General features: G+C 49.2%; 5 protein-coding genes across 5 annotated transcripts; 4 read left to right on the top strand and 1 right to left on the bottom strand.

Moving 5' to 3' along the window:
• Positions 1 to 2,877: 2,877 nt before the first annotated feature.
• On the top strand, positions 2,878 to 5,875 carry N7462_001245 (uncharacterized protein; the record flags this gene model as incomplete). Its single annotated transcript, XM_057072971.1, has 14 exons — positions 2,878 to 3,035; positions 3,096 to 3,192; positions 3,252 to 3,437; positions 3,489 to 3,589; positions 3,645 to 3,784; positions 3,837 to 3,913; positions 3,963 to 4,090; positions 4,144 to 4,261; positions 4,311 to 4,464; positions 4,525 to 4,789; positions 4,841 to 4,895; positions 4,967 to 5,171; positions 5,227 to 5,462; positions 5,513 to 5,875. The coding sequence occupies 14 exons, from the start codon at positions 2,878 to 2,880 to the stop codon at positions 5,873 to 5,875; spliced, it is 2,283 nt and encodes a 760-aa protein (XP_056936612.1).
• Positions 5,876 to 6,458: 583 nt separating this feature from the next.
• On the bottom strand, positions 6,459 to 11,211 carry nte1 (lysophospholipase; the record flags this gene model as incomplete). The annotated part of the gene is made up of 2 exons (XM_057072970.1): positions 6,459 to 10,731; positions 10,892 to 11,211. The coding sequence occupies 2 exons, from the start codon at positions 11,209 to 11,211 to the stop codon at positions 6,459 to 6,461; spliced, it is 4,593 nt and encodes a 1,530-aa protein (XP_056936611.1).
• A 1,397-nt stretch (positions 11,212 to 12,608) lies between these two features.
• Positions 12,609 to 16,533, top strand: N7462_001243 (putative vesicle-mediated transport protein (Imh1); the record flags this gene model as incomplete). The annotated part of the gene is made up of 4 exons (XM_057072969.1): positions 12,609 to 12,728; positions 12,840 to 13,305; positions 13,390 to 16,420; positions 16,491 to 16,533. 4 exons carry the CDS (start codon positions 12,609 to 12,611, stop codon positions 16,531 to 16,533), a joined length of 3,660 nt encoding a protein of 1,219 aa, XP_056936610.1.
• A 391-nt stretch (positions 16,534 to 16,924) lies between these two features.
• On the top strand, positions 16,925 to 17,553 carry N7462_001242 (GNAT family N-acetyltransferase; the record flags this gene model as incomplete). Its single annotated transcript, XM_057072968.1, has 2 exons — positions 16,925 to 16,964; positions 17,069 to 17,553. The coding sequence occupies 2 exons, from the start codon at positions 16,925 to 16,927 to the stop codon at positions 17,551 to 17,553; spliced, it is 525 nt and encodes a 174-aa protein (XP_056936609.1).
• Positions 17,554 to 18,682: 1,129 nt separating this feature from the next.
• Positions 18,683 to 21,141, top strand: N7462_001241 (anoctamin family protein; the record flags this gene model as incomplete). Its single annotated transcript, XM_057072967.1, has 6 exons — positions 18,683 to 18,764; positions 18,848 to 19,001; positions 19,060 to 19,348; positions 19,403 to 19,559; positions 19,592 to 19,833; positions 19,885 to 21,141. 6 exons carry the CDS (start codon positions 18,683 to 18,685, stop codon positions 21,139 to 21,141), a joined length of 2,181 nt encoding a protein of 726 aa, XP_056936608.1.
• Between the last annotated feature and the right edge of the window lie 578 nt (positions 21,142 to 21,719).

Genomic DNA, 21,719 nt, shown 5'->3' with positions numbered 1-21,719 from the left:
TTTGATTCCCCCCTCATGTTTGCTCCTCTCGCGATATGAGTATTTACATTTAATGAGTGTGTTTGCACATAGGTGGCCATCGCTACACGCGGTAAGCTTGGCAGTCTTTGGTCACCGGTGGTTTGGGTGGTGATTTACGAGATATCTCCTTTTCTTGTCTTAATCTTTCTCTAATCTAATTAATCAATATGTCTTATTGCATGACTTGTGGTTACCTTCGAGCCGCAAAGTACTTCATTCTGCAATATCTGCCATCATGGAGGATCTAGTTAGCTTATATTTAACTTAAATTTAAATAATAGCGTAAGAAGACTTAATAAGCTTAAATTATAATAGATGGATAGTATTCTAACTAAAAGGTTTCTGAAATTTTGACTTAATTATACAAAGAAAAAGGCTTATAGCCAGCCTTGAAGAATCAATTACAGTAAGGTCTAGTATCTAAATACTACCTATACTAAAGGACTCTGGTCGCCCTATAGTCAGGCTCACTACACCTAGTACTATTAGATAGGCACCAGTGGAAGGTTTATATACATATACATATATTACCGAATGGGAGCAGGTCCTGGGAGGATTCGGATACCTACGCGGACGCGAATCGGCTTGCGCAATTCGGGAGATCCAAGATCGGCAAGTGAGATGGGTAGGTGGGAATTAGCTGCGAAATCACGGCATCCGAGATGGACTCGGCCAAGCTCAAGCTCTTAGTCCTCACCAAGATCGTTAACAGGCGTCAAGGAGCCAAAATCTCTGAAAAGCTTCCCCATTGAGAGTCTATTGCAGGTCATTCTTGCTCGCATCACATCATTATCGCAACTGACCGAGCATTTTGATTTCTGACAGCGGGCCCAGCAGAAGAGGAGATCGAAGACGATCTGGCCAACAAGGCGGTGGTGGCAAGTATAACTTGGCTTGGCGATGCTAGCGAGATCGACTCACGTCTTTCGACAATTTGTCAATGGCTTGAAATGGCGTGTAGGGGTTATATCGTACTGTAGTGGAAGGTAGCCATGCATCTGCAAAGTCAACACATATCCTCGGCACGTTTGCTGGCAGACTGCAGAGCCGTTTATGTGGGGAATCGTCCTAATACGTAGTTCAGAAAACAGGATGGATATACTGAATATCAAGTGGTACGCAGTCTTAGTCAGAAATAATTGTTAGACTACGAAAATAGTCTTCTTCAGATATATATGTGCTGCAAAATCCAGGCCATATCGTAAGTAATTGAATGACGCCAGAAATCGCGATCAAAATATGTAAATCACGAGGAGAACGGCAGTACAGACCGTTGACAATGATTTTATTTCGATCCGAAGCTTGAGATCTCTGCCACATCCTGTATACTAGAGACATCAATTCGAATTCAACATCTACTATATAAAATCCGCGCAGCCGTAGCGGGCATTATATTTCAACGGACAACTTCAAACTAATGAAAACAAAGGTTAATTGGATAGAAGTGTCTGATCAATGGCATATTGAATTACCTCGTGATGTCTGGCCTAGATAATTAAGCCTCGTAAAAAAGCGATGAAGTAACTATACCTAGTGAACCAGGGCGCTCTGTGGCAAGCCTGAGAATGCAGGCAGGATGAGATAGGTCAGCGAACGGACTAACAAACCACCACACACCACGATGGAGGAAGCCTCCCAAAAGTGAAAGCAGAAGCAGATGAAGCGAAGAGAGTGTGAAAGTTGATATTCTCCCTATCGGAGATGCGAAGCTATATCCTGTAAAGACTGTGTTCTGGGAAAGATATCTTCCAATCAGAGATCGCCCTTCGTCGGCCATTTGGCAGCAAGATAAGGGATATCATGCACATGGAACACTCGAAGCATTCAAGCTCACAAAATTAAGCCGAGATTTGCTTGCGCCCAATCGTCTCCACCCCAAGGTGATCTCCACCAACTCCTGGCCAACAATGCGGGCGGGGCGACCCGTGAAAAACCCAATCGTCCTGGTTCTCTCAGGCTCAAGTTACAACAATCGGCTAATGAAGGCGTAATTTTGGGCTATTAGAGTGTTGACGTTCGTAGTACGCAAATAAATGGCACCCATCGACAAATGCGGAGCTATGTGCTTGTCCTTTCACATTGCTTAGGGAGATATATCTAAGTGACAGGCGAACTGTTGACCGACATTTGGACCCCGCAGCACGGTTCGTGTCTTGCTGGTCAAAGCTACCACCAACTCCGATTTCCTACTAGATACGCTACTATTTGGTTCGCAGTAAATTCTAATGCCAATTCAAAACAGCGAAAATTACTTAATTTTTTGACAACTTTCTACACTTGCTTAATATAGCTTATAATAACCGAAGGTTACCTATACGTAGCGATTTCACGAGGGATTCCCACTTATGTAAGTGAGTTATCGATGCTACAGTAGTTAGGTTTTGGGTACCTATGGGCGTTGCACATATCTAGTCCTCCTACCCGTGAGTGGAGCACAGTGGGGGACCCAGATCTCAGCTGCAGTGGATCTTTGGCGGGGAGATGTGATTCAACTACGCAGTAAAATGCCTCAAGTGTCCACTACCCCTCAGCCAGCTAGCCACGAAAAGAATTTCCATGCAACCAAAGCATGTAATAGGCTGTTCGGTGCCGATGATTAAGAAAAAATTCAAATATCCTCCACTTCACGCTGCTTTGTGGCTCAATTGATCTCTTCGGTCCAATTATGAATTCTGCCTTGGGTCGACTATTGAATGGTCTCTGTAGATCCTGAAGCTCAAACTTGAAAGAGACAGAGATGGTCTGCCTTTTCACTATAAAGGTGTTGCCAAAGCCGTGGTACATGTCATTTCCTTGATTATATCTCGAGCAGAAAAAAGTTGAACATTGGACGCTCGAATCTTCAACATTGCAACCATGGGCGAAAGTCAAGACAACCTTTTCAACATCTGGACCTATGATAAGGCTGGAAAGACAAAGATCACTGATCGCATTGTCATAGGGTCCATTAAAGAGGATGCGACCTTGGCGGACATTCGAGCGTCGCTTGTTAAAAGCAAGCTCGACTCCAAAAAGTGAGTTATTGACCCATCTCCAGTGGGGCAATTCGAATTCTCACATTCGAGATCCCACAGGGCCCTTTTTCCTTTTTGCACCAAGGATGGCGCCCGCATAGGGGATGACTCCAAATGGCAACTCTACAAGGAACTTACCGCTGGGGCCACTGAGAGCGTAAGTGCCTAGCCGATAGATGAAATGAACCTCTGATGCATTGTTAACTCGTAGCTCAGAGTGGAAATGGAGACGACGAGAACCCCGCAGAAGAAGCTACCGAGAAAAACGACACCCCTGCTCTTAGTATCGCCGCTTATGATGTGTATTTTGAGCTTGACGAGGAAGAAACCAACCGAAAATATGGTGAACTCGGCGCCAACGTCCAGAAACTGCTTGATACTCCGTTGAATCTGGAGCTTGGCGTATGTAAAATGCTGAAATTTCCGTCAAATTTGAATTGACAATAGACACAGAAAGACAAGGTGAATTTGCTCAAGGCGAACATTGCGGACTTTAAATTGGAAGGCTACGATCATGCACAGTGGAAGTCAATTGCTAGTACTACTGAGCCAATGTGAGTATGGCATGTCCAAAAATTCTCGCCAGGCCATTAGCTGATCATGCGCTAGCTCCGCTGGCTCCCTATCGGACGCTGATTGGGACATGGTTTGTCGAGCCACCCATTTCTTAAATGGCCATCGAATGGTTTTCTTGGACACCGCGGGCGGCCGAAGAAAGTTTCAAAGAATCGATAAAGCGCCATATCCTGGTAAGAAAAGATCTCAGGTGCAGGGTGTGAATGGAACTAATCGCTGGTGAAGCCTTTTCTATCAAAGCGAGGAGCCTCGAAGAAATGGGAATGAGCGGCCCTAACGTCACACTTCCAACCGAAGATCCGGTAAGATATCTCTCTGATCATAATGAGTCCCATGTCTAAGAAAAACAAGATCTTATACAAGTATCCTTTGTACACTGTCACGGATGACTCCTATGTCAATGTGTTTGAAACCGCCAATGCACTTTCCAACAGCCTTGCATCGAGCAACTTTTCATCGATGGATATCGAGGCTTCAATGTCAGTAAACAGAAAACCGACGTTTTACATTACAATTAGCTCATTATCAACAGTGGGGGAGGCCTTTTCGGCTACAGTGCTGCCGCCAAGGGTGGATTCAGCAAAAGCGAGACTGACGCCCTTGCTACCAGCGAACAAAGCAAGCACAGAAGCATGAACATTACATACAACGTTAGTAGAGCTATCTCTCTGTCAATTTCAAACTGACAAGTGAACACAGTTTCCGAGAGTGGTTCTGCATTTGGACAATGACAGCTTGGAGCTGACCAAAAGCTGCAAAGATGCCTTGGACAACATTATCAAGCTCAGAAGGGACCCGAAGGTGGCAAGTTGGCAAGAAAGGAAAGCTCTGATCAAATTTTATCAGAAGTTTGGTTCGTGTTCACTTAACATTTTCGCTCGGCTTCTGAACAAGTCGCTGACACGTGTGACAGGACACTTCTTTGCCACTAACGTAGAACTGGGTGGGAAATTGTTTTCAAAGGAAGAATTCAGTTCATCAGATGTTGCGAGAACGGCAGAGATGACAAATGCCATGAAGATTAGCGCGGCGTTGTCCTTTTCTTCTCCAGTTGTCCAGGCCTCTTTTAACTTTAGCAAGGAAACCCAGAGCGCGTCAAGTAGCTCCAGCCAGACCAGCAACATGAGCAAAGCACTTTCTTGGGAAGCCGTGGGCGGTGATACGACACTTTGCAACAAGTGAGCAGCTACTCGACTGATTTGGCTTCCATTTACTGACCTTTCTTCTAGTCCTCCAGCCTGGAGCTCTACTGTCAAGCCCTTCAAGAACTGGAGAGTCATTAACGTGGGTAGTTTGTCTATGCTCAGCCCGTGCTTTCGCAAGATCATAATATGATTAGCTGACTATATCTATAGCAAAAGGACGTTATGGCAATTGCGGAGTTCATTGGGACATTCGATGGATATGAAAAAATCCCCGAAATGTTCAAAATGATCAGCAATGAGTCCGCCCAAAGAACGCCTTGTCGCTTCCTCCTGGAAGCGGACCCTGGCCATGATGGAAGTATCAAGGGAAACCAGTACTATGGCCTTCGCAATGATAAAGGTCTAACGAAAAATGGTAAGTCCAGGCTTGATTGCCCGATGACAAGTCGACCCCGCTAACAGTCGACCAGAGGGAATGTTTGATACGCTGAGGAAATGGTGTCTAGATGAAGAAAAAGTCGTCGCGATCTATGGCTCCGATGACATTAATAAGTCAGCCGACAATGCCAAGTATAAATTTCGACAGGATACATATACAAATGGCTGGCATGAGTGGGTCGGAATTGATCCGCAAAGCGCGCGCACTGTATCGGGCGGCTGTATATTTGAGCTCGACGTTGAGACACAGCTTGGGCGACCACCAAGGGTAGGCTCCTTAAATATCAAGTGGAGCATCACAGGACTGATTTTTGACAGTTGACATACAACACGCCATACAAATTGTACAACAAAGCGACCAGAAGTTACTTGGCCGCAGACGTTGGCCGGGATGCGAGAATTGGTGGCAGGACCATGGGGCTTCTGTTTTACACCAGGTCCGACAAAAGAATCGGGACCTTTATGTTCCTGAAAGCGAACCAGCCCGGTGCTAGAGGCACAATTGACGAGGGTGCCAATGTCTCACTTCATTTATGCGACGACAATGACGTTCCCATCGGACAGGTAAAGCGCAATGTAAACGACGCATCAACGCTGGGCGTCGAGCTAAATGATTGCGAGCTACCATTCCTCTTCACCACAAACAACTCATATATGAGATACGATGAGAGTGACTATTGAAAGATGGGCGATGGCTAAGGTCCTTTCCCTTTGACATATGTTGTCTTGGTCAGTGAAGTGCATTTTTTTTATTTGAAATTTGACTTATAAAAGAAAATTATATTCATCACAATTGAAAATGCGCTTCTGGCGCAATTCCATCGGACCGAAATTCAGCAAATCCAAAGAAAGATGAAAAAATATGTGAAAGAACGAAGCGTTGAAGAGGAAAAGAAAATTTGTTGAGAAGCAAACGCTTCGGTTCAATTGCCGCTTAAATATCAAGTTTGGCCACTCGCTATATTCCATGGATGGGCCACCTGCAGTACCGCCATGATGCGTCAAGGGAAAAGGAAGCTTTGCTAAAGACACTTCTTTTGTCTATCTACAGACCATGTGCAAGTTAAAGTCATCAAATCACAGCCTGGAGCATTCTATAAAACACTGAAGGGTATATATCTGAGGCAAAGCAAGCAGAATGAGAGCAGTCCTAGTGCTTGCAAAGAAGAAGGGTAAAGCAGGAACAAGAAGTATGGTTTCGCTGAACGCCACAAACTCACATGGCACAAACACCTTGCAATGATAAATATCAGCGGGATCAAATTTAGATACTGGCTCGTCGGGGAGCCATAGTGCGCTGTAACTTGCGCTTTTCCTCGGTTTCTTCGGGGATCGGGAGGGAGCCCTCATTCTTGAGGCGGTCGAGGAATTCCTTGCCGTAGGCATAGCCGACCTGGTAGATCTCGTCGAATTTTCCAAAGTCAAGAGTACCATAGGGGTCGATTGGAGGTCGCATGTAGAGACAACCGGCAGTATTCTTCGCCCTCTCGAGATTCTCGATTGAGGAGACATAGGCGAGACGGGCTTGGATCTCGGAGAGAGTGGGCGGATTGGGACACGACGAGAAAGGGTTCCATCGATTCAATACTGACCAGAACCCGGAGAGGGAGTCGCCGTAACCTTGCGGTGTATTATCATCAATGGAGCCAACATCCACAGCGAAGATAACGTCGGCACCGAGGCTCTTCATATGTGCCACGGTGAGATTGTCAATGTATCCGCCATCTAGCAGCATACTGCCTTCGTCGCAGATAGGTGGGATCAAGCCAGCCAGAGACATAGACGCGCGAACATAGCGCCAGACATACCCTGAGGAGTGATATTCTGGACGAGACCGGCTGATGTTGGTTGTGTTACAATAAAACTCGAGCCAGAAATCCTCGATCTGGCTGTCACCAAAAGTCTTAAAGATGCCGCGATTGAACTCGTGGCCCGTGGTGTACGAAACAGTCGGATAGGTCAAGTCCAATGCAAATCGCCACATACTTCCCATGCGCCCAGAGAACTTCTTAGCCCGTCCATACATAGGTACTACATCGGCATCTCGAGCATACAAGGCGCCAATGAACGAGCCAATGGAAGTTCCACCGATGATGTCAATGGGAATGCCTGCTTCTTCAAGAGCCTTGATCACGCCAACTTGAGAGATACCTCGAGCGCCGCCGCCTCCGAGCACAAGACCAACAGATTTGCCACAAAGTCGTCGAGCAAGACGGTGGAAGTCACCCTTGAACGGCGTCTGTGGAGAATAGAGCGGGGTTTGCTGGATGCGTCGAGAGGTGTACTTCTGAATTTCTGCTTGTAGGATCTGTACTCTCTGTTTCAGCACGGTACCAAATTTCTTGGTCTGAGGGTGTGAAGGCTCGGCAGTCAGGCGGAAGGCCATTTGAATGTGATGATGACCGCCATTGATCCAGAGGCGATTCTTGAGCCAGCGACGTGTCAATCCAGGTGAACAGTAACGCTCAGCGTGAAGAAGAACCAGCTCTTTACGTGCAGTTGTCTTCATTCCGAGGAGAAAGCGCTCGTATTCGCCGATTCTTGGAGAAGACTCAGCAAGACCAACTAGTAGAATTGAGTCGGCTTGCGCAATGCATGTTTGGGTCCAAGGGGAGTTGACATTAGTATCTGCAATGTACAGCACCAATCCATATTTTTCTTCAAGATCGGCAAGATATTGAGATAATTTCAGTTTTCCCATCTTGCTGAAAGCATGCCGTCCGAGATGGTTAAGAATGGCGGCTTGGTTCAAAGAGGTAACTCCCCTTGTCACACCTATTTGGTGTAAAGCATGAAGGAGACGATGTCCGAACTCCACGACGGGGACGCCTGCTGTAACAGGGAGAATTGCAACAGTTCGCAGATTGACAGTGGAGGTTGCAGTTTGAACCCCGCCAACAAGACCTTGCTCAATTCCCTTTTCAGACAGCGGATGTTCAACCAAGTCACGCATGCGCTGGGCGATCAACTTGGATACCTGGATCGTGATCCCTGGGTGTTCCTGTGCCAAACTATTGAACAATGAGCGAGGGAACTTGGCAAGTTCCGTGTCTCGGATCGCATGCAGAGTTGCCGGGCGAGTAGACTCGGTCATGACTTCAAGCTCGCCCACACTTTCACCCTGTCCATATTCACCGATAACCGTCATTTTTCCATTGGATGATTCAAGAACAGATCGGAGCCGGCCGTTCAACACAAGGTAGATAGCATCGCTCTCGTCGCCTTGGTGATAAATAACCTGGCCAGCGTTGACTTGAACCCACTCGAGAGCAAAATCAATATGAAGCAACAGACGTGGGAGTAGGCTCGTCAATCGTTTTGCCAAGGTGAGAAGGGCAATGGGATAACGCTCTGCGATACGTTCAAGAGATGCTCGTGGAAGGAATCCGACGTAGACGTCAGTCTTGGCGACGACATCGGTGTACGAACGGTAGGAGGCAAGGGCGCCAACATAGCCTTGCATACCTCCTGGTTTAATCAAGTACAAGGACTTGCGTGAGAGAGGTTTGCGTCTGCCATCAGCGGCGCCGTTTGCACCTGAAGCTCGTGATGAGCCGGTGGTGGTACGTCGCAACTTTGGAAACAACTCCTCTTGCGCTTGCGAGATAGAGCCGTTCATTGGGCGAGAGCCTCCGACAAGATCATCACCACCCTCGTTGGCGGGAATGCCGACATCCAGGAACCCGTCAATGACATAATAAAGACCCGGATGGCGTTCACCCTGTTCAACAAGAACGGATCCTTGGGGGAAATAGACAACCTCAATGTCATTTCGCAGTTCATCCCGAAGGTTTACAACAGGTGATGTTCCACCAGCACTAGTCACCGACATGGACATCATGGACTCAGTCTCTCCATCTCCAGATCCCTCGTATGGATCAATGAACCCAAAGGCATTGGAAAAGACGGCCTTTTGTCGACGAGAATCATAGGATAATAGCTTGGGCGAAACATCACCGGAGTTATGGCTGCTCTTGCGCAGAGCATCGCGCGTACTCTCCGTCAAGCCGATTCCTTTCATCATACAATCCAGAATCGATTCGCGGAAAAGAGTGTCCTCGTCAATCGAGTCTTTCCTCTGGAATGGAGATGGATGACTATCCATGCCAACAGCTGGTCGAAAGGGAAGGCGCTCCCGTTCAGTCAGGGGGCTTTGGACCCGAGGCTCCATATGGTCGTAGCGGTCGTAACGTGGTCCAAATCGAGAAAGCTGAATGGTTGAGAGTAAATCTCCAGGGCTGACACCACTCGTGTCTCGCTCCGCGAAGACAGTTGGCTGTCTTTGGAGCGGATGTGGCACAGGACGACGCTCGCTAGCCAATCTAGCTTGCAAAACAGCTTCTTTCCTAAGAGAGCTGCTTGACCGTCGTCTCCGTCCGACATACGGGTTGTGTAACGCAATACCCTTGCAAACTTCCTCGGGTCCTAGGCGATCCCGTTCCCTCATGAACTTGTCTTTCAGTCGATCCAATGCACCTCCCCGGAGATCGTTGGGAAGGTCCCATGTTGTAAACTTCGAGATCTGACGTTCGATGCCCAGAACATCGGTTGTCAGGCCCAGATAGGAATGAGCTGTTGCGAATGTGACGCGTTGTAGTCGTGTCAGGATGACTTGTACAATATGTGCAGTGGCTCTCGGATACACCCGAGTCAAGCGACGGAAGGCGCTAGCCGGGATAATAGCAATGGTGGTGTCCACTGTTGCACGTGCGACAATATCTGGGTGGACAGACTTTCGACGTCTCTTGTTAGATTGCCGGTTAAGCTCGGGTTGCGGTGTGTGAGTGTGGCTGGTACGGCTTTCGCCCAGATGCAAGGGTGGAACCGCCGGCAAAGCATCCATATTTCCATTGATTGAAGCTTGAATCTCGACTTGGTCCCTCAGAGTGGATCGTGGGCTATCCATAACATCGACGCTAGGGCTGACAGGGACTGAACCCGGCGCTGAATCTGGGACAATGGCGGTTGCATGGCCAGCGCTGGGTGTACTTGAGCTGGAGCTTCGAGAATTTCGCAGTTCGATGTCCTCGGTGAATAGAGAGAGAATGGAAAATAAGGACGACATCGATGCACCGTTCTTGACCTCAGTGAGCAGTTGATAGCCCTGGCGGCCGTGCACATGGTGATCTTCCTCGTCGGATGTGACATCATCCAAGTGCAAATTCTCTTGCGAACCCGTCTTGCTTTCGCGCGTTGACTTCACAAAAATTTGCACCAACCCGTCTACCACTAAGCAAAACCCCTTCTCTTCCTCCAGCATGAGCGTCTCTCCAGCAATAAGCTTTCGAGTTTGCATGGTCCGGGTCAATTCATGAAAGACCGGCCGCTCGAGATAACCAAAGACCTTGATTGCAGTCAAGAACTCATCGAGGTAATTGGCAAGACCCGGTTTGGAGTCGCCTTCTTGAATATCCGGAAAGAGATCGATTTGGGCTTCTTTGCGTTGGGGCTCGGGAGGCAAGCGGCTATACATGTTCAAAAACCGGTAACGAATGAACCAGCTGACGGTCGATACCAGGACGAGAACAATCAACATACTAAGAGAAGCCATTGATCAGCTTCGAGGATCGGAATAATGCCCGACGGTCTGGGAAAATTGAGGTAAAGAAAGACAGGGAGAGTGGAGGGCTCCGCGACAACAAAATGGGTACAATATATACGCAGAGCGGGGGAGAGAGGGACCAAAAACAGACATACAGGGTGGTGAAGTTCATGGTGAACGTCAGACTCATTGAAAAGAGAGTAAACAGCCATGTAGGCAGTGTGATGGTTGAGAAGGTGATGAACCAGTACAGGGCGCGGGGGACGACCTGAAAGGCGAAGGTAAATAACCAACCGATCCACCCCGCCATGGTCGAGGGCAATGGGGGTAGGAAAGGCGGCAGGTGGGAAGTGACGGCGGATAGAGCGCTTGCAGGATGGGCGGAGACTGCAAGAGAAGGAGAAGGCAGGCCGAGTGAAGATGAGGTCGCCGCCGTCAAACTGAGGGCAAGCGACGGGGCTAGGCCATTTACCATGGTCGTGCAAAAGGCGGAGCGAGCCCGCGGACTCGATAACCTGGCACGACTAGTAAGAGGGGGAGCTCCGCTTCTGCTTCCAGGGCCCGACGTCAGGCTAACTCAAAACCGACCGATTGGATTGTCGCATCGGGAACGTGCGGGCCCGGTGGCCGGTGGATGGCGGAGACGAGAGGGGACGGTCAGATACACAGCTGGAGGAGACTGGGAGGGTGGAAGGTCAGAAGGTCAGCTTTCATACCCTTCGAGACCAACCGAGGCAGGCGGTGGTTATTCTGTCGATCACGGGGCATCTCCCATGTTCCCACGGTCACGTTCTCATCACGTTTCTCATGTTGCCAATCGATTAGCAGATAGCAGATAGCAGATAGCAGATATCTTATCGATCCCGTCGATAGGCCGTCGCGGTCTTTCTTCGTACCAGTATTTCCTCACTCAGTGACGAACTAGCATGTTGATCTTTTTGATTTGGTTTTGATTCCTTGTCCCATTCCATTTTTGATTCTACTAGCTATGGACTATGACAGAGGTCATCCCGATAACCCTGTCCTCGATTCTCCTGATACTGGTGGTGTGAACAAAACACTTCCTCTCGTAGATTGTTTGGATATGCAAGGTCGGAGAAAAAGCCAGATGGGCGATTTGCCTCCTCCAAGAGACAGCTTCACTTACTTTCATTTTGCTACAACAGGCTTTGTACATTGCAAATGGTACAGAATATATCTGTGGAATAAAATTAGGCACCAAAAATGAATGAGAAGTCATCTCAACCCTAAGGGCAAGTTAATCATGACAGTGGCTTCACAAACTCAAAGTGATCATTTCATCTTCAGCATTTTCAATGCATATCAATTATGCAGTCCGATAAACGAATGTGCTTTACAGTTATTCTGATTAGTCCAAAACTCGATCCGGATACACCCATAATTCGCACATCTGCAGTTTCTGCGGTTTCTGCGGTTTCTACCTCGCTTCAACAAATATGAATCCACTAGCAATGCAACGAAGTATACAAACATCAGCTTCTTCCAATACTAAGAAGGTCAGATGACTTGTGATTTACGGCTGTCTCGATACTTTGTGGTCTAACAGTATGGAAGATGGTGGTGGTGTTGAATAGCTAAACCGAAGCCATAGATAGAATCGCGCGTCGACGATATATAGGTAGAGACACAGACACAAATAGAAAAACAAAAAAAAAACCAATCAACGTCAGAAAAAGAAAAAGAAAAAAGAGAACACAAGCTCGCGATCATAATCTGTCGCCAGATCTTTTCGGGACTCCCATCATCATCAAACCCCCCGTTCCTGGATATCTCGATGGTCTCCACTGGGCTTTGTCCGGGTTTCTTGGCTTTAAGGCTGAGCCCGAACTCCGGAATCAACCTGCATTGCCCATGCTTCCCCCTCCGCTACTTCATCACCTCCTGCTCGTCTGCATCCACCTTGCACTTTTTGCTCGAGCTTGTTTTGGCCTGGTGGTTCTGGTCCAGAGACCTGCCGTGGCGATGTTTCAGGTACCTATCCTCTTCCCTCAAATGTGCTTCGTGATCAGCTTAGCCTTGCGATTCCCCGGGTACATGTACACGCAAGCCTGTTGCCGCAATTGCTGACCCCCGGCCTCCCAGCGCCTCCGCGACGCCATCGACTCTCGCATTGCAGAGGAACAGGCTCGCCAGAAGTCTGCTCAGGAAAACATCTCCCGTTCCAATTCCGCCCGTCGTCCGGCCTCGAATAACCTCTCGCCCGGTCAACGATCCCGTCCGAGACGCAACACCGGCACTCCCGTGCGCGGCCCCGATCCAAAAGAATTTGAGGCCGAATTCGCCATCGGGGATGATGAGGATTCCAGTCGCTCAGTCACCCCGCGTCTAGAAACGCCTGACAATCTCTCCGAAGTGACCACGTTGGCCACCACAGCGGCCGAAGGTGAGAACGCGGAGGAGGGAGAGGGCAAGCCGACTCCCGATGCGTCCGACAAACTGGCCCCTGCCGCAGCGGAAACAGATTCCAAGAGCCCTGCGCCGACGGAGTTGTCGTCGGATGTGAGGGCGAAGCTACGAAGGCTTGATAAACTGGAATCACGATACCATGGTAAGCAACACGCGTTGATTTGTCTGGCGTGGCATATCGAAAAAAAGGATATCACAGGCTGACCTTTGAATTCTCCTTTGCCAGAACTTCTCAAGGCATACCGTGTGGCGCACTCGCGCGTCCTATCAATCGAGCCCTTCGAAGCTGCCCTCCGCGAGAACACTCCTCTGACATCGATCGCCGAACCGAAAGCGATGACCGAATATCTGAACCAGATGTCTCTCAAGAGTGATATGGTGGTGGATGAGCTTAAACGTGTATCTACGGAACGGGATGACTTTAAAAAGAAATTGGAGGAAGCTCAAAAGTCTGCCAAGGCAGCACACGACGAGTTGACTGGACTCAAGAAGGAGAGAGAGACGTCTACGACGGAAGAAACAAAGTCACCCAAAGAAATTGAAGAAACAAGTGAAGAGTTCTTCTCATTCGATAATGAGGTCCCTCGACTGGAAGGCGAACTGAAGGAAAAGCAAGAACAGGTGGACAGTCTCAAGACTGAGGTCGAGAAGCTCAAGACGGACCTTTCGGTTACACGGGAGTCGACAGAAGGCATGGTGCAAAACCTGGAGTCCGCGACCCGAGAACTGGTGGAGCTGCGAGACACCAAGGATAAACTGGAATCTGAAGTCGAGAACTTGAAAACCACGAAGCAGGGCGATGTCGACGAACTCAAGGCCAAGCTTGCGACCGCTGAATCGTCCCTCGCAACGGCTACCTCCGAGGTTGACCAGCTCAAGACTGACTTGAAGACCAAGAACGTTGAAATTGAAAAACTACAGGCCCAGGTGGACGAGGCTGAGAAGACAAAGGAATCTAAGCCTGACTCTAACTTGGCTTCTCAACTCGAGAAAACCAAGAAAGAGAAAACCGCCAGTGAGAAGAAGCTAGGCGTACTGCAAGGTTTGGTTGAAAGCCTTCGAACGCAGCTTAGTGATACAGAGTCAAACGTGTCGGATTTGAAGAAAGACTTGGAACAAAAATCCGAGGACTCGACCAAACTTCAACAAATCGTTGATTTTGTTGATGAAAATCTGAAGGAGAATGCCGCTTGGAAGTCCGCGAAAGAGAATGTCTCCGCGGGACGCAAAGGCGATTTCGAAGAAATTCGCAAGAGCCTGGCTCCGGCCCAAACGAGCGACAACCCAACCACTCCCGCAGTTACTTCCAACGCCGAGGAAGAAAGTCAGCCTATCGCAACCACTAACACCGGCGGCGGTGGCGGTGGCGGAAAGAAGAAGAACAAAAAGAAGAAGAAGGGAGGCAGGGCGGCAGAGGAAGCCCAAAAGCCGGCCGAGCCTACACCTGCAGAGCAGCCAACGAAAGAAGAGCCTGTTGTAGCTGTCTCATCTGCTGAATTTAACAGTCTCAAAGAGAAGATTGAGTCATTGACTCAGCAGCTATCAGAAAAAGAAGCCGCCATCGATCGCCTGAGCGCCAAGCTGAAGGGCGAGGAGGACCTGAAGGAGGAGATCGAATCCCTTCGCGATGATCTCGTCAACGTTGGTCAGGAACATGTTGAAGCCAAAGACAAGATTAAGGAGCTTGGTGCTGAAAAGTCCGCGCTGCAAGAAACAATCAGCAAGCTGGAGAAGGAATTGGCTGAAGTTAAAACAAGCAGTGCTTCTAGTACTGCTGACTCGGAGAAGATGCATACTGACCTCAGGGATGAATTTGAGCGTCTAAAGACTCGGGCTGCCTCTTTGGAGACAGACCTCTCCGCTGCCCATCAACTGGCTGCGACCCGCTTCAAGGATCTAACGGACCTGCGGGAAACCCTGCAGAAAATCCAGCCTGAGCTGCGCAACCTGCGTGCTGAGTCCGCAGAACTGAAGAACCTGAAGGAGACACTCTCCGGCAAACACAACGAGTTGAGAAATCTTGAATCCAAGCACGAGGATCTGCGTGCGGAATTGAGAACTGTCAAGACGAGAGTGTCCGAGCGAGATTCCGAAGTCAGTACTTTGAACAAGAAGATCCGCCAAGAGACTGATAGTCGCCTTAAGGCTGAAGAGCAGCTCACGGTAGCTCAATCAGACCTTCGCTCTGCCGAGACTAGAAAGCAGGATGCAATTAATGCTAAAGACAAGATTACTGGGGACCTGACTAAGGCCCAGGATGGTCTGAAGAGCTCGCGAGCCAAGATCCGTGAATTGGATGAGCAGATGTCTCAACTCAACAAGGAGCTCGAGGGCCTACGGGAGGAAATTCAGCTCAAGACCGCTCAACACGCTAGTGCTCAAAGCCTGATGGGTAGTATGCGTGACCAGACCGCTGAGATGGCCATGCAGATGAAGGAAGTGAAGGAGAGATCGGAGAGCCTAGAAGAGGAATTAGCCGAAGCCCACCGTCTACTTGGTGAGCGAACTCGTGAGGGCGAGACGATGCGCAGGCTGATCAATGATATTGAGAGCCGCGCCGAGGCCAAGGTCCGCGACTTCAAGGAGCGGATGGAAGCTGCGGTTGAGGAGCGCGATCGTGCTGAAGATGAAGCCAGCTCTCAAGGCCGACGCCGAGCCCGGGAAATGGAAGAACTGAAGGCCAAGGTGCGGGAAGCAGAGCGTGCCCTCCGGACTGCGGAGGAAGACAAAGAAGATCTTGAACATTCCCAAAAGGACTGGCGTCGCCGCCGTGATGAACTGGAGTCACTCTCAGAGCGATCCAATCAAGAAGTGACCGAGATCCGGGAGGCCATGGCTGGTCTACGGGAGCAACTGGATGAAAGCGAAAAGCAGGTCCGGGACCTGGAAAAGGAAAAAGCTGAGTTGCGGCGCTCTGTCGAAGAGACCAACAACCGGTTGGAGAAACTCCGTCGATCACACAAAACCTTAGGCGAAGATGTTCGCCTCCGTGGCCTCGAATCTGGGCGTCAATCGTCTCGGTCCTCGATGGACTCTGGATCCAGGCGCCCTAGCGGTGTCCTTTCCCCTTCGGCTCCGGATCGCAGCACATCCAGTCGCCGCAGTGAGACGCCTAACGGTGCTGGTGGCGGTGGTAGCGCCGGGTCTATCGATTATATGTATCTCAAGAACGTCCTTCTGCAGTTCATGGAACAGAAGGACAAGAATTACCAGAAACAGCTGGTTCCTGTGCTGGGAATGCTGCTTCATTTCGATCGGTAGGTGTTATCCCTTCTAGCTATCGCTAGTTATGGATCCTGCACATGGACTGACGCTAACATATTACAGGACGGACGAACAAAAGTGGATGTCAGCCATCATGTCTCGCTGATGTGTAGTGCTGCGTCGCATATTCTCAATAACTGTCAAAGCTTCTCTCGCTTCGGGCTGTTATGGCAAGCTTGCACATTTAATTTTTCCTCTTTTTTCTTCCCTGTATAATATCCACCGTCGCTATAGTATTTATTGAACCCCTTGTAGACAACACCGTGAGTCCAACTCAATGGTAATTTGAACTCCTGAATGCGGTTTCTATAATCCGTCTAATTCAATCCTGGTCCATTCCAGGCCCACGATTCCAAGGGTTTGTTCCGTCCCAGTGGGTCCCCGTCGGGGGTCTCCACGCCCTTCAGTGACACCGAGCATGTCATAAAATCCCCCGCAGCCGTCGAAAATCTAATTTTCTCAACACTGCAAGTGCCATAAACTCACAGGCATTCACAATGACCGATCAGTCCACCATTCGACTCGCGACGCCAGAGGGTGAGTAATTGGCCCTCTTCATAATGTGCGCAGATACGTGCACTGTATACACCCTTGGCCACCACTTTGATCGCCAGCCCTACTAACTAAGACCTTTGCAAAAGACGTGCCCCTCATCCTCCAGTTCATTCGCGAACTCGCCGATTATGAAAAGGCCCTGCATGAGGTCGAGGCCACCGAAGAGTCGCTGCTGGCCACCCTCTCCTTCCCCAATGACCCACCCAAGCGTGGTTCCGTCTATACGGCCTTAATCACTCCTCCGCCGACCTCCGAGACCCCCGCGCCAGTTCCCGTCGGCATGGCTCTCTTTTTCTATAACTACTCCACCTGGCGGTCTGCTCCTGGTATCTATCTTGAAGATCTTTATGTCCAGCCTATTGCGCGTGGCCGCGGGTATGGCTTTAAGCTGCTGAAGTATCTGGCGAAGCAGGTGCTGGAAGTCAAGGGACGTCGACTGGAATGGAGTGTGCTCAAGTGGAACACCCCAAGCATCAAGTTCTATGAGCAGGTTGGTGCCAAGGGCATGGATGAGTGGATGAAGATGATGGTAGAGGGACCGGCATTGAATACCCTGGCCGAGGGCGTATAGTATCACTCCCCGCGGTAGTGTATATGATTGACGTGACTTGGTTGTGGAACGAAAAAGACAAGCCTAGGTTATCTAGCATGGTAGATGAAATACCGGATCAAGGCACAATAGAACACGATTTCGAAATGTACAACAACTTTGTGTCGAAAAAACATACAGTTTTCACACCTCAATTCTTAGGGGTCTCTTAGGTACAATGCGAACATTTGGGGCACTATATCGTCCGCAATTATCTCGTGGCATCGTCTGATACTGTCTTCAATAGATCTACCTTGTGGTCACGAAAAGGGCTTCGAACGGGTCCCCATTTGGATGACCGAGTTTACGCGCTTTCCTTTTTGGGGCGAATATCACTTTCTTCAGAATGGCTCTGATTCAATATTTCAATATCTGCCAGACTGAGGCGCTTCACCTGACTTGGCCACGAAAAGATGTTTGATAGCAAGCGCGAATGCGTTCCCAAGTGCGGAGAATTAACCAGTCTAACGTAGTTTCGAAAAAAATGCAAGGACTTCCCGCATCCTAGCTTTGTCGAGATGCAGGCAAGTTGAAGCAAGAAAGTACAAGGGTGTCATCTGGCGGTAAGGACAGAGCGTGGCAGTAAGGTTATTTGCAACTCTTTTTTTCAATGTGAGAGACTACCCCAGTTCTCTAGCGACCATAGACTTTTGCTAAGCGCCACCACGCCACCTACAGGGGTCAATTAGTGCCAGCAGGGATGAAATTGGAGGTGAGCCAAATTGTCTCAAACTTGCTTTTGAGGGGCTGCACGGGTCACACTGTACAAAACTGCAAGTATACATAAGGATCACCGAGGTGAAAATGAGATGAATACAGCAGGACAATCATGTCGCTAGATGAGCTCTCTGTAGTCATCTGTTCATGGACAAATGAATATGCTAGCTTAGAAATATTCAACCTCATCGAAACAATAAATTGATGCATCGAGCAAAACCTCGCGCAATCTTTCTCTCCACATTCCCGCTGCTGATTGCTGGGTCACAATGCACTTGTGATCCACGGGGCCAAGCTTTAGCGGTGACGTCGTTGAATCGTCCGCCGATCGGACGTGCATTATCTTGCTCCTCCTCCTCATCCACCCAGTTCTTCCTCCCCCAAATTTTTCGCGATGGCGACTGCAAGCGATGCAAATGCTTTGGGGTATAACCTTAAGGTGGACTATGTCATCCATTATACTTTTCACGATCTAGGTGAGTAGCCGAGCGTGGACCCCGTGGGAAGTCAAGTTGACGGTCGCATCCTAGTCACCGCTGACATGCTATGGTCCCTCCAGAGAAGTCGCAAGCAATCTCCCAGCTCCGGAAGCTGCTCCAGACCCTTTCTGATGTTGGTCTCGAATGTGAGGTCCGCCAAGGCGACGAGTCGTCTTTGCTGGTCTTCGTGCGCGCTTCGAAAAATCGGCTGAAGCGGGCAGTGTATCGATCCCGGTGAGATGCTTTGTAGCTCTTCACCTCAAGATTGGATCTTATTAATTGCTTATATTAGGGTGCGTGACTGGCTCTATGGTATCCGCAATACGGAACCAGAGCCTGCCGGCTCGATTGAGCCTCAGAACGAAGCTGAACGATTGCGAGTGATCAACCACATGATCACCCTCCCCAGCGAAGAAGGCGGCGCCGGCATCACTCCGAAACACGGCGAGTGGAAGAACGTTACCGCCGTTTTCCCTCTACACGATGAAGAAACAAATAAGAAATGGTTACAGGCGTGGAGTCAGAAGACTTTCCTCTCGGACGATGATCTGGACCAGATTCGGAATAAGTTTGGTGAAAGTGTAGGTGTAGATCAATCTCCCAGGACTCGCAGACACAGACTGACGTTATTGCAGGTTGGATTTTACTTCTCGTTTCTGCAGTCATACTTCAAGTTTCTCATTTTTCCGGCAGTATTTGGGTTCTCCTGTTGGTTTCTTTTGGGTGGGTACTCAGTTGTCTACACCATGGTCAATTCGCTGTGGTGCATCATCTTCGTTGAATACTGGAAACGTAAAGAGGTGGATCTAAGTTGTCGATGGCAGACGAAGGGCATTTCAGCGGTACAAACCAAGCGACGAGAATTCAAGGCCGAGAGAGAGATTCGCGACGAGAGTACCGGCGAGAGGCGAGGGTCTTCTCTGCAACCAGGCGCATGCAGCGGCAGCTGCTGCAGATTCCATTTGCATTGTTTGCTGCAATTGGACTTGGTGTCATTATTGCAACATGCTTTGCTATAGAGATCTTTATCGCCGAGCTCTACAATGGTCCTTTGAAGACCTACCTGGTATGCCAAGCTGCAGTACATTATCTATCATTCGCCTTCTAACGTGTTTAGATATTCATTCCAACTATTCTAGTCTCCGCACTGGTACCGACAATGAGTGCCGTGTTAATGTCGATTGCGACCAAGTTAAATGACTATGAGAACCATGAAACTAACGACGCTTACGATGTCGCTCTGACCCAAAAGGTCTTTGTTATCAACTTTATCACATCCTACCTCCCAATCATTTTAACAGCCTTTGTCTATGTGCCGTTTGCGAGCCGCATTGTGCCGTATCTGGATGTATTCAGACTGACTGTCCGGCCCTTCGTATCCAAGGAACACGCCATTGCCAAGCGATCTCACTTTCAAATCGACCCAGCGCGTTTGCGAAACCAGGTCATTTACTTTACAGTTACTGCTCAGATTGTGGGCTTTGCCATGGAAACCATCGTGCCATACCTGAAACAACATGCGCTTCGAGAATACAAGGCATACAATAAGAAGCGCAACGGCATGTCTGAGCAAAACGGTGACAAGAGCTCCCCCGAAAGATCGCCCATCATGTCCTACGACGATCCTATTGAGGAAAAGGAATTTCTGAAGCGTGTACGCAATGAAGTCGAGCTCCCCGAGTATGAAGTGACCGACGATCTGCGTGAGATGTGCATTCAGTTTGGTTACCTGGCTCTGTTCTCACCCACCTGGCCATTAGTTCCGCTTTCCTTCTTTGTGAACAACTGGGTAGAGCTCCGGTCCGATTTCTTCAAAATCTGCATGGAATTCCAGCGCCCAGTCCCGCTGCGCTGTGATACTATTGGTCCTTGGTTGGATACTCTGGGCTTTTTGTCCTGGGTGGGTAGTATTTCGAGTGCGGCTCTGGTCTACATGTTTAGCGGTAATGCGCAGCATGGGCCGAATGGAGAGCCTACAGGGATTAGAGGCTGGGCACTACTGCTAGTCATCTTTTTCTCCGAGCATCTGTATCTGATTGTGCGGTATGCTGTGCAGACTGCGATGGCCAAGATTGAGCCTCCGAATGCACGCAAGGAACGAGCTGAGCGCTATCTCATGCGCAAGCGCTATCTTGAATCCACACTTCAGGTTGAAGTCGGCGCTGACGAAGAGAATGAGAAGATTGTGCCTGAAGCTCCGACAGAGCTGTCCCGCGCTGCTCTGGAAGAAGATGCACGACGGAACTCGATGCACGCCACGGACCCTGCCGAGCGCTTCTGGATGCGCCAGCGTGGCTGGAATGAGTCAGCTGAGGTCGGTGCTGGGATTATCCAGGCACAGCCCCCGAAGAGTAGCATGAAGAAGCAGCAGTGAGATTCTTTCTATCACGGCGGGATGTTTCAGGCGGTTTGACTTTAGATGAGAGGTAGGATGCAGGAGGTTTATGTGACTTTTCCCTGCCCGCAGATTTACGATTCCATTGATCAATACCAAATCATACGAAACGCAGTGTTATCAAGGTATATTTGAGCCTGCATCGTTTGTCCAAGTAGGAACAATCAATGTTAATACAGCTGGTGTCGACAGTATGGGAACACTCAGTAGATTATATAGATTGATCCACATCAAAGATAAACTTCGAGCAACAGTCTCTAAGGACGTTTATTAAAGTATTCCCGCCCCCTGGTTCTTCATAGTGAGAGAACAGCGATGCGGCCAGGATATGTTCAAATTAAAGCCAGACGGGCTTGCGATGACTACCCGACATCCTTTGGATGGATTTGGTATGAGGACAAAAGATACGTAGATACCCCCGATATCTCACGGTTCTGACTCCCATTGTGCGGAGGAAATGGTGTAGGGAGGTGTAAAAATAATAGTTCCAGGAGGAGTGCTCCATCACTGCACCTCCCTCCTACCTTCCTTATCTTATCACGCCTGAGTTGATCCAC

The sequence above is a fragment of the Penicillium macrosclerotiorum genome (genome assembly GCF_028827735.1).
Source record: "Penicillium macrosclerotiorum strain IBT 26536 chromosome Unknown utg000002l_segment0_segment0, whole genome shotgun sequence".
In the NCBI taxonomy this organism is placed as follows: domain Eukaryota; kingdom Fungi; phylum Ascomycota; class Eurotiomycetes; order Eurotiales; family Aspergillaceae; genus Penicillium; species Penicillium macrosclerotiorum.
The sequence above is the reverse complement of the archived record's forward strand: the minus strand, read 5'-3'. Positions and strand labels throughout refer to the sequence as shown.